Raw genomic sequence first — 12,531 nt, 5'->3', positions numbered from 1 at the left:
GAATCAAAAAACTAGATTAGCAGAGACGTGCAGTGTTTCATTTCAACTCTGGCTGCTCCTTCTCTTCTTGGCACATAGCCATCATCTCCTTTCTCCATGATTCCTTCATCTCTTCTGAATCCCAGACTGTTCCTCTTTGAATAACAAGTGACACAAAATTTTAAACAAATCCCAGTGCCTGTGATATGCACCAGAGTGCAGGTACCTCAAGTCCACCTGTCCACAACAAAATCCTATGGGAAAACATTACCAAGACTTTGCCCTTGTATATTGACACTGTATCTGCACAGGAACCCTTCTGTGCTGACCCCAGCTGCTGCCCTGGCCCTACCAAACAGGGTAACCTAAAGCCACCAGGTCTTTGTTCCCAGCAATCCAGGAGTGAACAGCTGCATCCCACCCTGATTTGGGTTTGGGCCACAATCGGGGTGTACATCCAGTCCCCAAATTGTGCTCATCACTTCCATTTAGTTAAAGCTGTGCAGAGACAAACCGCTCACCCTCTGGGGATGGGTGACATTTATTCACAATATCCCTCTCATCATCCTCATTGCCTTGTGAAGCACCTTCTAATATCAAGGAGGGCTATTCCTTAAACATCTAACATTTATCTTCTCTTGCTAGCCATCCTCCCAGTACCACCACCATTCCAATTACATTCAAATCTGATCAAAAGGAACACAAAAATTTTTTAGAGCATAACAGGAATGAAGAAATGAGAAATTACAGTACCTCAGTTTTTAAGGAGAGTCCACTGTTAAAGAATATAGCTGAAACAGCAATGTAAGTTATGGTAATTTCTGGTTTCAGGGGTCCTAAAAAATACAGATGTAGAGAATAAAGTGAGTTACAGTCAAAGGGAAAATAATATGCATATATCAGAGTAAGTGAGAATACTTAAAAAATACCTGGAGAAAGTCTAATCAGTAAAGTCTCTAATAAAAAGAATGGCATTTCTCTCAAGTTACAGAAAGCATTATATTCATTTTTAAATAAAAGTAAACCAGTGAGTGCAGAGTGAGTTAAGTCATCCTATAAATTTGACTTCCATGATTAGAGGCCACTGGGAACTCACAGACAAATTTTGGAAATTTGAAAATGGGGAGCCTTTCACATTGCTGCAATCAGACTATCCCTACAGCATCAGCAAACTCAAACCATACACCCCAGTAAAAATATTAACTGGGCCATTGACATCCCTCACACAGCTCCCTCTCACTTCTTTCCCTACAACCCACACACACCTGTCTGGCTGCCTGCACAGAAGAACCCAAATCACACCTTGCAATCATTTCCTCGGGGCAATACAATTCTGTTATTTCCCTCACAACAGAAAATGGTTCCAAATGGTTCATTCCAGCCCCACAATAACACATTTCAGACACTGCTGCAGTGAGAGCAGCAGGGGCAGATGCCTGCACCACCAAGGGTTCCAATGTATTAAAGGCTTACATTTGTATATATTTATATACTTTTTCAGGGAGATTAAAATATAGTCTTTTTTTACGCTCCTATAAAAATGACAAATTCTCTTAATACACTTTGCCTTCAGAGGCCACCAGGCATAAAATGTATGTGTTCATTTTTTCATGAGCATTCAACCAGATATTACATTAGAAAGAAAATACGAGCAGTCTACTTAGGACCAAAGTAATATCCTCACTCTACAAGTGACCCCAAACTGTCCTGAGCAAAACTGCAGCAGCAAACAAGGCAGCCTTGACTCAGCACTGCAGGAGAGAGGAACCTTTCTGCTCCCCTGGATGAATGACACATTGATGGTCACACTGGAGTAGGGTCAGTGGTCCTTAAATCAAAGGGACTTGACTGTACAAGTCAAATTTGCATCTCAAGTCATTTCAACCCAAATCCTACTCTTAGAGAGAACTCTGCTGACAAGACACTAAAACTGTGTTTGCCAAACACCCAAAAAACCCAAAAGAAACAAACAATCAAAAAACCCCACCAAGCTACATAGACGTAAGACTAAGGTAAAAACGAGACAGGAAATGCAAGAGTTAACAGTTGCAACAAAGCACATAACTAGTTGCAGAATTATGGCACATTAACTGAATAGTTGGGGGGGAAAAAAACCTCAAAAGATTACATAAGTATATATATAGCTCTACAGAAAACTGTATTTTATAGACACAATTACCTCTTTTTTCTAATCCTTTAAAAGATTAGAGTCTCTGTGTACATGCACATACAGCAGACAGGCAGTGGGTTAATCTGGCTACAACAGGGGTTCTCCAGGACTCAGTTTTTTCTGGTTTCTGGTTTTTCACTGGCTACCTGAACTCCTTCTCCCAGGAGAAGCCTCTACCACCAGAGCAAGCACACACTCGAGGAGCACAGGGAACTCTCTCTGGCCACAACAGAAAAATTCTTTTCACAAAGGAACTAAATGGGCTCATTTATCAAATAGGAAAACACACAAAAATGTCTTGGCTTATGTCATGGAGGTGACAACAACACAAATCTTTGTTATTTATGGCACAATCTTCCACGGGCATGGATGCTGGACCATCCATACCATTCACTAAAGCCCTGCAAATTACCGTGCATGGCTTTGTCAGCTGGAAGATGACAAACTAAGGTTTTTCCTGTGTTGATACTTCCCAGCCCTCACCTCTTTCTGCTTTTAAAAAGAAATATTTTTCTTCCTCAGAGCACAGAGATCCCATGGTTTCAGAGGAGGGATACCACCATGGGGAACAAGTGCTCGCTACTTTCAATCAATCCTTCCAAGATTTTTCAAGCAAGTTGTCCCAGGAACAATACAGTCTCAAAGCTTGACATCTCTTTGCAGCAGGATAATTTAATGAAGTGCTCCATCATAGTGCTTCCATGCAGGAAGTGAGCCGAGGAACAATTATCTCCTGTTCTAGTTCAAAGGACCTCCCACACGGCTGCTCACAATCAGCCCGGCACTCAAAGCAGAGGGGGACAAAACACCTAATTCTATCAATCTCAAGTTGTCTCTAAGGTGTGCAGAAAACACAGCGCAGATCCTGCGAAAAGCTCCACGTGGGTTCTGTTCACCCCTGCAGAACAGCACACCGATGTCAGAGGGGATCCTTGCACAGCAGGAATTTGCCTGCCCTGAACTCCATGAGGTACCAGAGCCTGAGCTGCCACAGCATGTGTTCAGAGCCATATTGTTTTAAATCACTTTCTTTTTTTCCCCAGAAGCTAAGAGGAGGGAAAAGTTTGGCTCCTCAGTGAGAAGCCATCTGTACTCAAACTTCAGCCCTATTAAGAAAAAAAAAATTTAAAAAAAGCACAGATATATTCTTCCTCCTCTCACATAACATGGAACTGCTAGAGGAATTCTGTTGAAGTGTTCTACATCCCTTTTCTCAGGCCACCAGAGAACAATTAGGAAGAAGAAATACAACATTTAATAAGTTCTTGAAATCTGTGAATGTCTGGAGCTGAAGTTCCAATGGAAACCGACGAGGATTCACCCCAGTGTTTACACTTAAAGATACATTGTTTATGTTTAAATAACAGTGACTTTCAACAGCCCTGGTTCCGGGACACATCCAAGCCCTCCCTGCCCAGCCAGGGACAGATGTGCTTTGCCCCGTGTACGCATCTTTCACACCATCATTTCCCACAGGATCAGTTTCCCTGTTTTCCCCCACCTTCCATGAGGAAGTAAGAGGGAACCACAACGAGACAAAAAAAAAAAAATTCCAAAACTTTAAAACACAAATGTTCTACTATAAAGCGATGGAAAAGGTCTGGCCGAGCACAGCACCCGAGAGTTTACCACAGCACTCCTTCGGCTGCACCTCCAGACGGCAGCAATCCATGCCCCGAGCCGCGGGACTCGGCGCCCACAGCCCTGCAAGTTCTGGCGGAGTTGAACGGGAGCACATTCCGAGCCAGCCACGGCTCGGCTCCCATCGCTCCTGATCCCAAAGGAGCCGGACGCTGCTCCGGGCACAGATACGGTGCCGAGCAGAGGCACGGGAACACAGCGGGAGCAGCTCCCGGGATCCTGAGGAGCAGGGGCTGGCAGCAGGGAACGAGAGGAGCCCATGGAGGGCAGGGACCCCGCACGGGCGGGACGGGGCGCGGCCGCCGGGAGTTGCCGAAGTCCCGGTGCTCCCGGGAGCTCCCGCCCGCACTCCGCGCCCGCACTCACCGCCTTTGACGCCGACGCCTGGCTCCAGCCGCGCCACAGCGATGACCAGCACGATGCCGAAGATGAACCACTCCTTCCGCAGCCGCTCCAGCAGCCCCATGGCGCTGCCCGGCGCGGCGCGGCTCGGCTCCGCCCGGCGCCGCTCGGTTCGGTTCGGCCGGGCTCGGTCCGGCTCCGCTCGGCTGCTCGGGGCGGCTGCGGGCGCGGGGCGGGGCCGGCCCCACCGCCCGCCGGCAGGGCCAGCCGGATCCGCTGACGGCACAGGGCTCACCCACCGCCGCCATCGCTACCACGCGCCTCCTAATAGGCGCGCAACCCCGCGCTGCCTCCCTCACGGCTGCGCGCAAACGGGGCCGCCCGCCGGCTCCAGCCGCCCTGTCCCACATCCCCTGCTGAGGAGGACACCGCGGGCGGCGGCGGCGGGAACGGGACGGTGCCGTGGCTGCCGTCACCGGGCGGGTCGGGAAGAGCGCGGGCACGGAGCCGGCAGGGCGGGCGGGCGCGGGCCGGGCGCTGGCGGCAGGGCGGGCGCAGCGCGGAGTGCGCGCTGTTTGGGTGCATTACAGCGCCCGCGTGACGGCCGGCGCCTGACGCGCGGGGGGCGGGCGCGAGCCGGGAAGCGCTGGGGCGGGATCGGGATCCGGGATCGCTCCGTGAGGGCGGGCGCGGGCCGGGGCCGGCAGGGCAAGCAGCGATAGCGGCGCTCTCGCTGCGGGCCAGGAGCGCCGGCGGGCGGGGGCCGCCGCCGTCTCACGCACCTGTGACCGGTGTGCGCTCACGCCCGCCCTCACGGCGCTGCGCCGTCAGGGACACGTGGATCGGGATCGCCCGGGAGTTCCCATTGAGCGCCCGCCTGGCCGTTCTGGGCAGACCCAAAGGCACCCGTTCAGCCCCTGTCGCGAACAGTACTTCCCTGGTTTGCCTCAGTGCTAGAACCACTTCCATTAAAACCTCGTGTCCTAAAACCTCATCCTGGTGCTCCACCCGTGCTTTCCATTCCCTGTTCCCCTCTTGCGGCGCTTCCCCGATGGATTCATCGTCCTGCCCGGCCACAGCCACAGCGCTCCAAGCCCATGGGAGATGATAAAGCAGCAGAAGCTCTGACTTCCAGCGGCTCCCGCCAGTGCTGCCCGTCCCGCAGGGGTCCGCCGTGCCCGGCAGCTCTGCTGTGCAATTCCTGAACATCTCTGGCAAGTTTCATCCTGCACAGTCTCTGCCGATGTGTTCAGGCTTCAAGGAACAGCCCTGCCACGGGCTTTCTGCTACCAGGGAAAGAAATGCTTATAGCTGAAAGCTCAGCCGATCTCCAAGGTGTGTACATCCCTGAGTGTCCTGGGAGGTTCACTTGTGGAAAGAGGGATACATCAGAGCCGAAGTGTTTGGATATGGGAGGGAACGTGCCTTCTCCCACCCGCAAGCTGATCCAAATAGAGAGGTTTAAAATGATTGTACATTTCAGTGCTTTGCTTAAGTTTACTGAAGTACATGTTGATCCTTACTCCCTTTTTAGGAGGGAGAGACAGATGGCAAACCCCCCCTGCACTTGCCCTGTGCAACCACTGCAGGTTGGCTTTTTGGGAGACAATAAATGCATAATGTTCATCTAGAGCAAACTGTGATTAGAATGAGTGGAGGATTTGATCACTTGGAGGATTTGATTGCTGCACAGGTGAGAGAACTCAGATGAAGATGTGCAAAGTTTATCATATAAACTGTGATAAATCTCTCTGTGGATACTCACTCACAGGTGGCCCTAGTTCCAGGACATGGATCAGAGCATGCACACCTTTTCCTGTGTGGCTCTGAAAGAACACCAGCAGGGGCATGGGCCCTCTGGCCTGAACACAGCAGGAGACCAGGGAGATGTCCATGGTTTCCCTAGTAGTTCTCTTGTGAATTTGTACACAGTCCTGGAGCTCCAAACAGAGATGGCAAGGAGACTTTGCACCCTGTTCCTGGTGGTTCCACCCAGGCCAATGGGTTGCAAGATGCAGAGGCCTCACACTGCACTAGCAGGGCTAAAAGGCAGGAGCAGATCCAGCATAATTCAGGAAAAAAAATATAATAAATAATCTGTTTAGGTCAAAAGTTATGGACTCAGAAGTCAGAAGCAGCTGAATTGCATAGTGAATGAAAATGCTGCAGTATCAATTCTTGCAGAAGCTGCAGAGGGATGCAAAGCAGGGGCAGGTAAGGAGGATGCTCAGTCTGGCAATAAAATTCAATCATGCAATAAAGACAGCAGCCTCACCCTGCTTTTGCATCCTACTTTTTTCATGGTAGTAATTCTGCCCCTCACTCTTTGCAGGTGGACACTAATAATAAGTTTTTAACCTTGTTTAGTGTTCAAGTTAATTGCAGTTAATTTTGCCAGCACGTTTCAGATATTTGATCATAGCAAATCTAATTGGCAAAGGTTAGAAGCCTCAGGTTCAGCCCTAGGCTCTAGAAGGGGCTTCTCAATTTCCCCTCCAAAGGGTCACATCCTGTGCACAGTCCCAAGCCTGTTTCTCCTTCTCTAAAGAAGGATGAGATATCACACTGGATATTACATTTAGAACAGTTAAGAAAATATATACTAAAAACCACAAACAAACCAGAAAAGCCCCCCAAATCAAATGGTTATTAGATATATCAGGACACATCACTGCACTCAAAAAAAAAAGATAAGCTTTAATGAGGCACTCTTGCTTTGAATGGATGTTTTGCCTTTAATTTTTTTTCTAAGAGATCTGAATTTGTCACAAATAACTTTTGCCATTTGGGTTACAAAATACCCTGGTTCATGAGGCTCTCTGCTTCTGTAATCTTTAAAATTATATGCAGATATTCTGAGCTGTGTGTTGAAGGACTTGTACAAAGACATTTTAGCTGGTTTTTGGTTTTTTTTTTAGCTGTCCTGCTATGACTGTGGTAAGCATACATGTATCTTAGATTAAATAGATGAAACCATTCCTGCTTCTAAATAGGACAGGACTCTGTAAGCCCTGTTGGGTCTCACCAGAGTGGAGCAGAAGGGAAGAAAACACTACATGTGAATTCTGTAATTGGTAGGACACTCACACATCCTAAACCTGTGTGCAAGGCAGCATCACTGTTGCTATCAGGGAATTTATCATCCATATAGAAGCATTTGGTCCCTATGAGAGAGGGACAATCCAGTGTGTCCTGTCATCCAAAACTGCCTCCTGCAACATTTCACATTCCTCCTCATGTTCCTCTACAGATAATACTTATATTCTAATAAAACACCAGGACTCAAACAAACCTGGAAGGTCTGGTACATGTGTGTGTTTATTCTCTGTTACATTGTACAAAAAACATTTTGGGGTATATTTGGCTGTGGCTTAGACATAGTACAGGAACAAGAATTTAGCTTCTCTCTGATTTCACATGACCAAATTTTCATTTTTGTTCAATTGCAAACATACCTCCGGGCTTCCAGATGCTTTCCTGCCTCCAAAGGCTCTTGTGCTTCCTTCTGCATAATACAAAAGCTCTGTGACATGTGTGGTTACGTGGCACCAGGCCTTTGTTGCTCACAGGTAGCCTGCTGAAACCATCAGGGCTGCTTCTGTGAGCAGGGACTGGATTTCACGTCTGCAAAGACTCAGGAGTGGGCTGGACATTTCTGGCTTCACATTCTGAACAGCCATTCTTGTGTGGTTTGAGCCTTTTGCTTTTGTGCTTTTGTGTGCCCAGCCTCTGATCTGCACCACATACCTCATTGCCTGATAACTGCACAGTAATTTCATTGAATGTGCAAGGATTTTCATGCTCCTGAGTAGCAGATGTCATCTGATTATGCATTTAGACAGGAGAGATTTTAATATAAAGGAGAAGGGATCACCAGATAAAGGGAGCTTAAATGAGAGGAAGAGATAGTATTAAATAATTTAGCTTGAAAAGAACAAAGATATTCAGAATGAACAAGATAAAGAGAGGTGTTAATTATAAATAGGAAAGTTGAGGAGAAAAAGTGGAAATATATGGGAGGCGGTTTACAACACATTTATATTTCTCACAAGCACTTAGTGGCATGAGCTCAGATTTTCTCTGAGAAAATAGAAAAGATTGCTGTACTGATCCCAGTAGCTGGATTTCCTGGTGGAAGAGGAAATTTACAAGTCTTTATTGTGCCTTGCCCTAGGTGCTAATACTGCTTTAGGCATCTGCAAGTGATCTTTTGGTTCTTGCTACTGAATATTATTGAATACCTATAAACACTTAGGTATTGTCAGCTGCAGGACTTACTACCCACCCTCAGCATAATGCAGTAGCAGGAATTATGTACAAGTTCAATTTAGACTAGTACTTAATGGGATTTAAACACACTTGAATGTGCTTTTCTAAATAGAAGCTATGAGATGATTAAAGGTTTTGTGAATCTCTGAGTTTATTATAATGCTATGATCTTTTTTTCCCCAGGGACCGTAAATGCAGAATACTTTTTTGTTTTTAACTGGTAATAAAAGGTCCTCTTACATATTTAGTTATTCAACAAATAAGTGATTTTTCTTTTACTTAAGAGCTCAGTGTGAAGTTTTCATGAGATAATCTCAGGCATTAGGAAGAAAATTTAAAAGACAACAAGTGGGGGTTTTGCTGATCCCTTTCCTAGAATCTGCTTGTTCTTTCCAGAAACAGAACCTGGTTTACTGATACTCCACTCCTATTCTCTTGACTTACTTCTTCTCCTAGACTACCAAGAGACCATATAAATTTGGATAAATTTTCATGTTTAGCACTTTTTCACAGAAATAGTTTCCCAGTAGACAGTGAAGCTATAATGTATTCAGAAGATTGCATTAAAAAAATTAAAAAGGAAAAGAAAAGCTATTGGCATAATAAAGCTCTTGGTTCAAATTATGGGCTTCTTCAACTGCAATTCAAAAGTAGGAGACAAAAATTATTTTTTTTTAAACCATGAAAAGCTGTACATATTTCAACCTGAAAAATGAAAGCAAGAACAGGAAATAGCTTCCCTGGATAATTTCACAATGAACAACTGCATTTAACCTATTAAATAAAAGACTTCAAAGATAACAGGGGGATACCTTTATAGCTTTTTCTCCTTATGCTTACAAAAATGACCTTCTGATATTAGAATAATCATACCAGAGTACCTACAACATGAGAATTTTCACTACAAAAGTCTGTGCTGCATTTTTACAGGGGAGAAGCAGGGGATTTATTCCACAGATGTGCAGATGCAAAAGTTTTGCAATGCTTTTAATGTAATTAACCACTCATAATGGGAAGAGTGTGTAAATCACAGAAAGCAGAAAGAGAAGAGCAGTCACCCCAGCCCCTCTAGTGCTGAAATCAGGAACATGTCACAAAAGTCAAGTGTGGAAGAAGCAGCCATGAGAGAAATCAGCTGCTAGAAGTTTCTAGGAGGTTAGTCTTAAGGTTGATGAAAGCTGGCTTTTAGGAGCTTCAGCTAAATCTTCTACAATGTCCAGGAGGATGGACAGCCCATGCTCCAAATTTTTATTCTCTTAGCTGGAAAGGAGCCTTATTTCTCTTGCATCTGTCCCATTTGATTTTAATATTACTAAAGAGTTTAAAGATTGAAAGAAACAGGGCCAATTTACCAGTTTCCCTGAGGGAGAATGCCAGAGAAGGCTTTGCACTTCCTGAGATTTGTCAGCTTGACTTCCTCTCAATATTGGCACCTGTTGTTACACCTCTTGGATCTTTGCAGCTCATTGCTGTGCCCCGTCTTCACCCCAGACCCAGCACTCCATCAGCCTGGAGAAAAGCAAAGTGCATTCCACAGGAGACTTGCAGCCACATACCTTGACAGGGCCATCATTCCCCTCCACTGGAGTAAATGCCACACTATTTGCAAGCACACGCATTTGATCCCAGCCTACCTGGCCTTGATTTTAGTTGGACTAGGAAGTGATGTCACAGGAACACCGAGTGCTTCCAAATGCTGCATAGGCCAGTCCTGAAATGCCCTGGAATGTTCCCACACATCCTTTCCTAGAGAGGAAATCATGCACATCTCTTTCCTAGAGATGTGCCTGAGAGCCCATTAATAGATGGGGTCTGATGTCTGATGCTGATCAGGTTCACATTTAAGTGAAAAAAACATCAAATGATAAAGCAGATGCAGAAGGAAAAAAAAGTGGAGACAGGAGGGGAGATAAGCTATGGAGAAATACATTAAATAATTAGGAAAAGTGTAACCAGAGAGGAAGAAATCCTTTAAAAGCTATTTAATAACAAATCAGATATTATATCTGTCAATACATAAAAAATGAGGTTGCTGACAACTCTTCATCCCACAATCTGCAGCATTAATAAGTTATGAAGTATTAAAAAAACTGGGACGCTTTGTGCCTAAAACAGTATCACACGAGGACAAGGGAATAAAGCTGAACTAAAACAAAGGACATGATTGTGTTTTGCTGGCAAATAATGACATAAATGAAAAACAAAACCATGGAAACAAACACAACCCCTCCAACCAACAAACAGAAGGAAATATGACTGCCTTGGTTCTTTGGCAGTTAATCAGATACAAATCATGAAGTCAGCACTATCTGACAGAAGTTTTGGATGCATTTGTTATTCCAGGAGTGCTCAGCCCAAACTGCTTATTTTAACAATGAGAAGGAGATGGCAGGGGAGTAGAGGGTTAAAGTGACACTGAGGTAGGAGCTCTGGGATCCAAACTATTCCAAGGTAGACAGCACCATGAGGAACAGAGCTTGAAGGGAAAGCCATTTCTATCCAAGCCTCCCACCCTGCTGCTCTCCTTCCACTGTGAATTCATTTCCCTTACTGCTGCCATACTCATCAGAAGACTTTTGCTCCTCTGTCACATCCAGGGCTCAAATATCCCCCACTTGCTTTTTTTTTGGCACAGCAAACACAGCTGATAAACCCTATCAGCATCTGCCCCACACCTGCACCAGGACATTTCTGAATAGATCTATACCTGGGACACTCTGCCTTCTCATTCCTGTTCCCAGGGAAAGCAAAGAGTTATTCTTTCATCAAATCAAAAAACTCCTACAACATGATCAGGGCCTGACAAAGTCTTCCAAGCAGCACTGCCTGACATCTATCCAGTTTATGCCACAGAAGGCATCCTTGGGCAATTTTGTATTGTTCATTTCACAGGTCTCATCCAACCTCCCCCATTCCCTTCCATGTAAGTGGCTTCAATGCCCCAGCCTTGAGCTGCAGTAAGTGATGGAAGGAACTGATTTATTTTTTTATTGGGCACAGTCAGTCAGCAAGCACAGTAGGGAAGTTAGAGCAGTGGTGGGGAGGGATCATCTGGTTGTTGTTTTTTTTCAGCAGAACCTAAAGAGACTGTATGAGGTAGGGCCTTCTATTTCCTTTAGAATATGTGCATTAAGCAGAGCTCTACCCTGATCCCTTTAGGAAGTGGGAGAGTTATGATGGTGCCTTTTCCCTGAGAGCATTTCAAGCTTTCCTCATAGGAAGCTTTCCTCGTGGTGCATTCTTAAGTAGATCAAATGTAAAGGAAAATCCCAATTCAGAATTAATTGGCATACATTTTTTCAGGAGCTGGAGGGATTTTGAATTTCTTCCTTCTAGATGAACATACAACACTGCTGCATTTGATGTTGTACCTGTCTGTGGAAGGAGGCAATCACACAACCTGCAGCAAGGCACATCACCCTGATTTTACCTCTCCACCCTGTTACTCAGAGGCTGCCCAGCCTGGTGCCCACAGCCCACACTTAACTCCAGCTCATTCTTGAAGTCTTTGCTTCTGTAGGTGCTGTTCTCACTCTGGAGACAGTGGCATAAAAAGAAAGCCATGTTTGGAATTAACCATTTCCAGCAACCCTGCACAGCCAGAATCAGCAGCTGCTTGGTGGGGGAATAACACTCCTTTTTTAAAGGGGTCCAGAGTAAAAGGTGGCTTAAAATTTCTTAATACCTTTAGCTTCATGACCACCCACACCATGTGCTTGCCTTCTGTTATTTTGTGAAACAAAGCTGAGGTGTTTCTACCATGACACAGACCACTGTCCCCTTGAGTCATGCTCCTGCTCTGGGAAAATGGCTTTCCTCTAAACATGCCCAAGCCACTGGCACATCCAGTAGAGCCTGAGCAGCAGCACTCTCCATCCAGACAGGTATTCCCTGTTCACCTCCTGTCCAGCAGCTCTCTGGGTGCACAGCAAGCTCCATCTGAGTCACACAGCAATAATCATTGCTTATATACAAGATCCCTTGTGTACTGTATATTAATGCCTGGCTGGTAATTTAATGGCACCTCTAGGCATAAACAAAAGTTTATTAAAACAGTAAGTAAAATGTTCCTGAAGACTGGCCTGCATTTTTAATTTTCTATTCAGCATGCCAAAGTACAGAGCCAGCCT

The 12,531-nt window shown here is 45.6% G+C and overlaps 1 protein-coding gene across 2 annotated transcripts in view; it reads right to left on the bottom strand.

Moving 5' to 3' along the window:
- The window catches only part of SLC10A7 (solute carrier family 10 member 7), a 139,680-nt gene extending 135,356 nt beyond the window's left edge, over positions 1-4,324 (bottom strand). For both annotated transcript variants that reach the window (XM_059470954.1, XM_059470955.1), the window contains exons 1-2: positions 4,157-4,324; positions 733-815 (exon numbers count right to left, since the gene is read on the bottom strand). In XM_059470954.1, the coding sequence (XP_059326937.1) occupies positions 733-815; positions 4,157-4,256 (183 nt within the window). In that variant the 5' untranslated portion in view covers positions 4,257-4,324. The remainder of the gene's footprint in view (positions 1-732; positions 816-4,156) is intronic.
- Between the last annotated feature and the right edge of the window lie 8,207 nt (positions 4,325-12,531).

This window comes from Ammospiza nelsoni, chromosome 4, assembly GCF_027579445.1.
Source record: "Ammospiza nelsoni isolate bAmmNel1 chromosome 4, bAmmNel1.pri, whole genome shotgun sequence".
NCBI lineage: Eukaryota > Metazoa > Chordata > Aves > Passeriformes > Passerellidae > Ammospiza > Ammospiza nelsoni.
The sequence above is the reverse complement of the archived record's forward strand: the minus strand, read 5'-3'. Positions and strand labels throughout refer to the sequence as shown.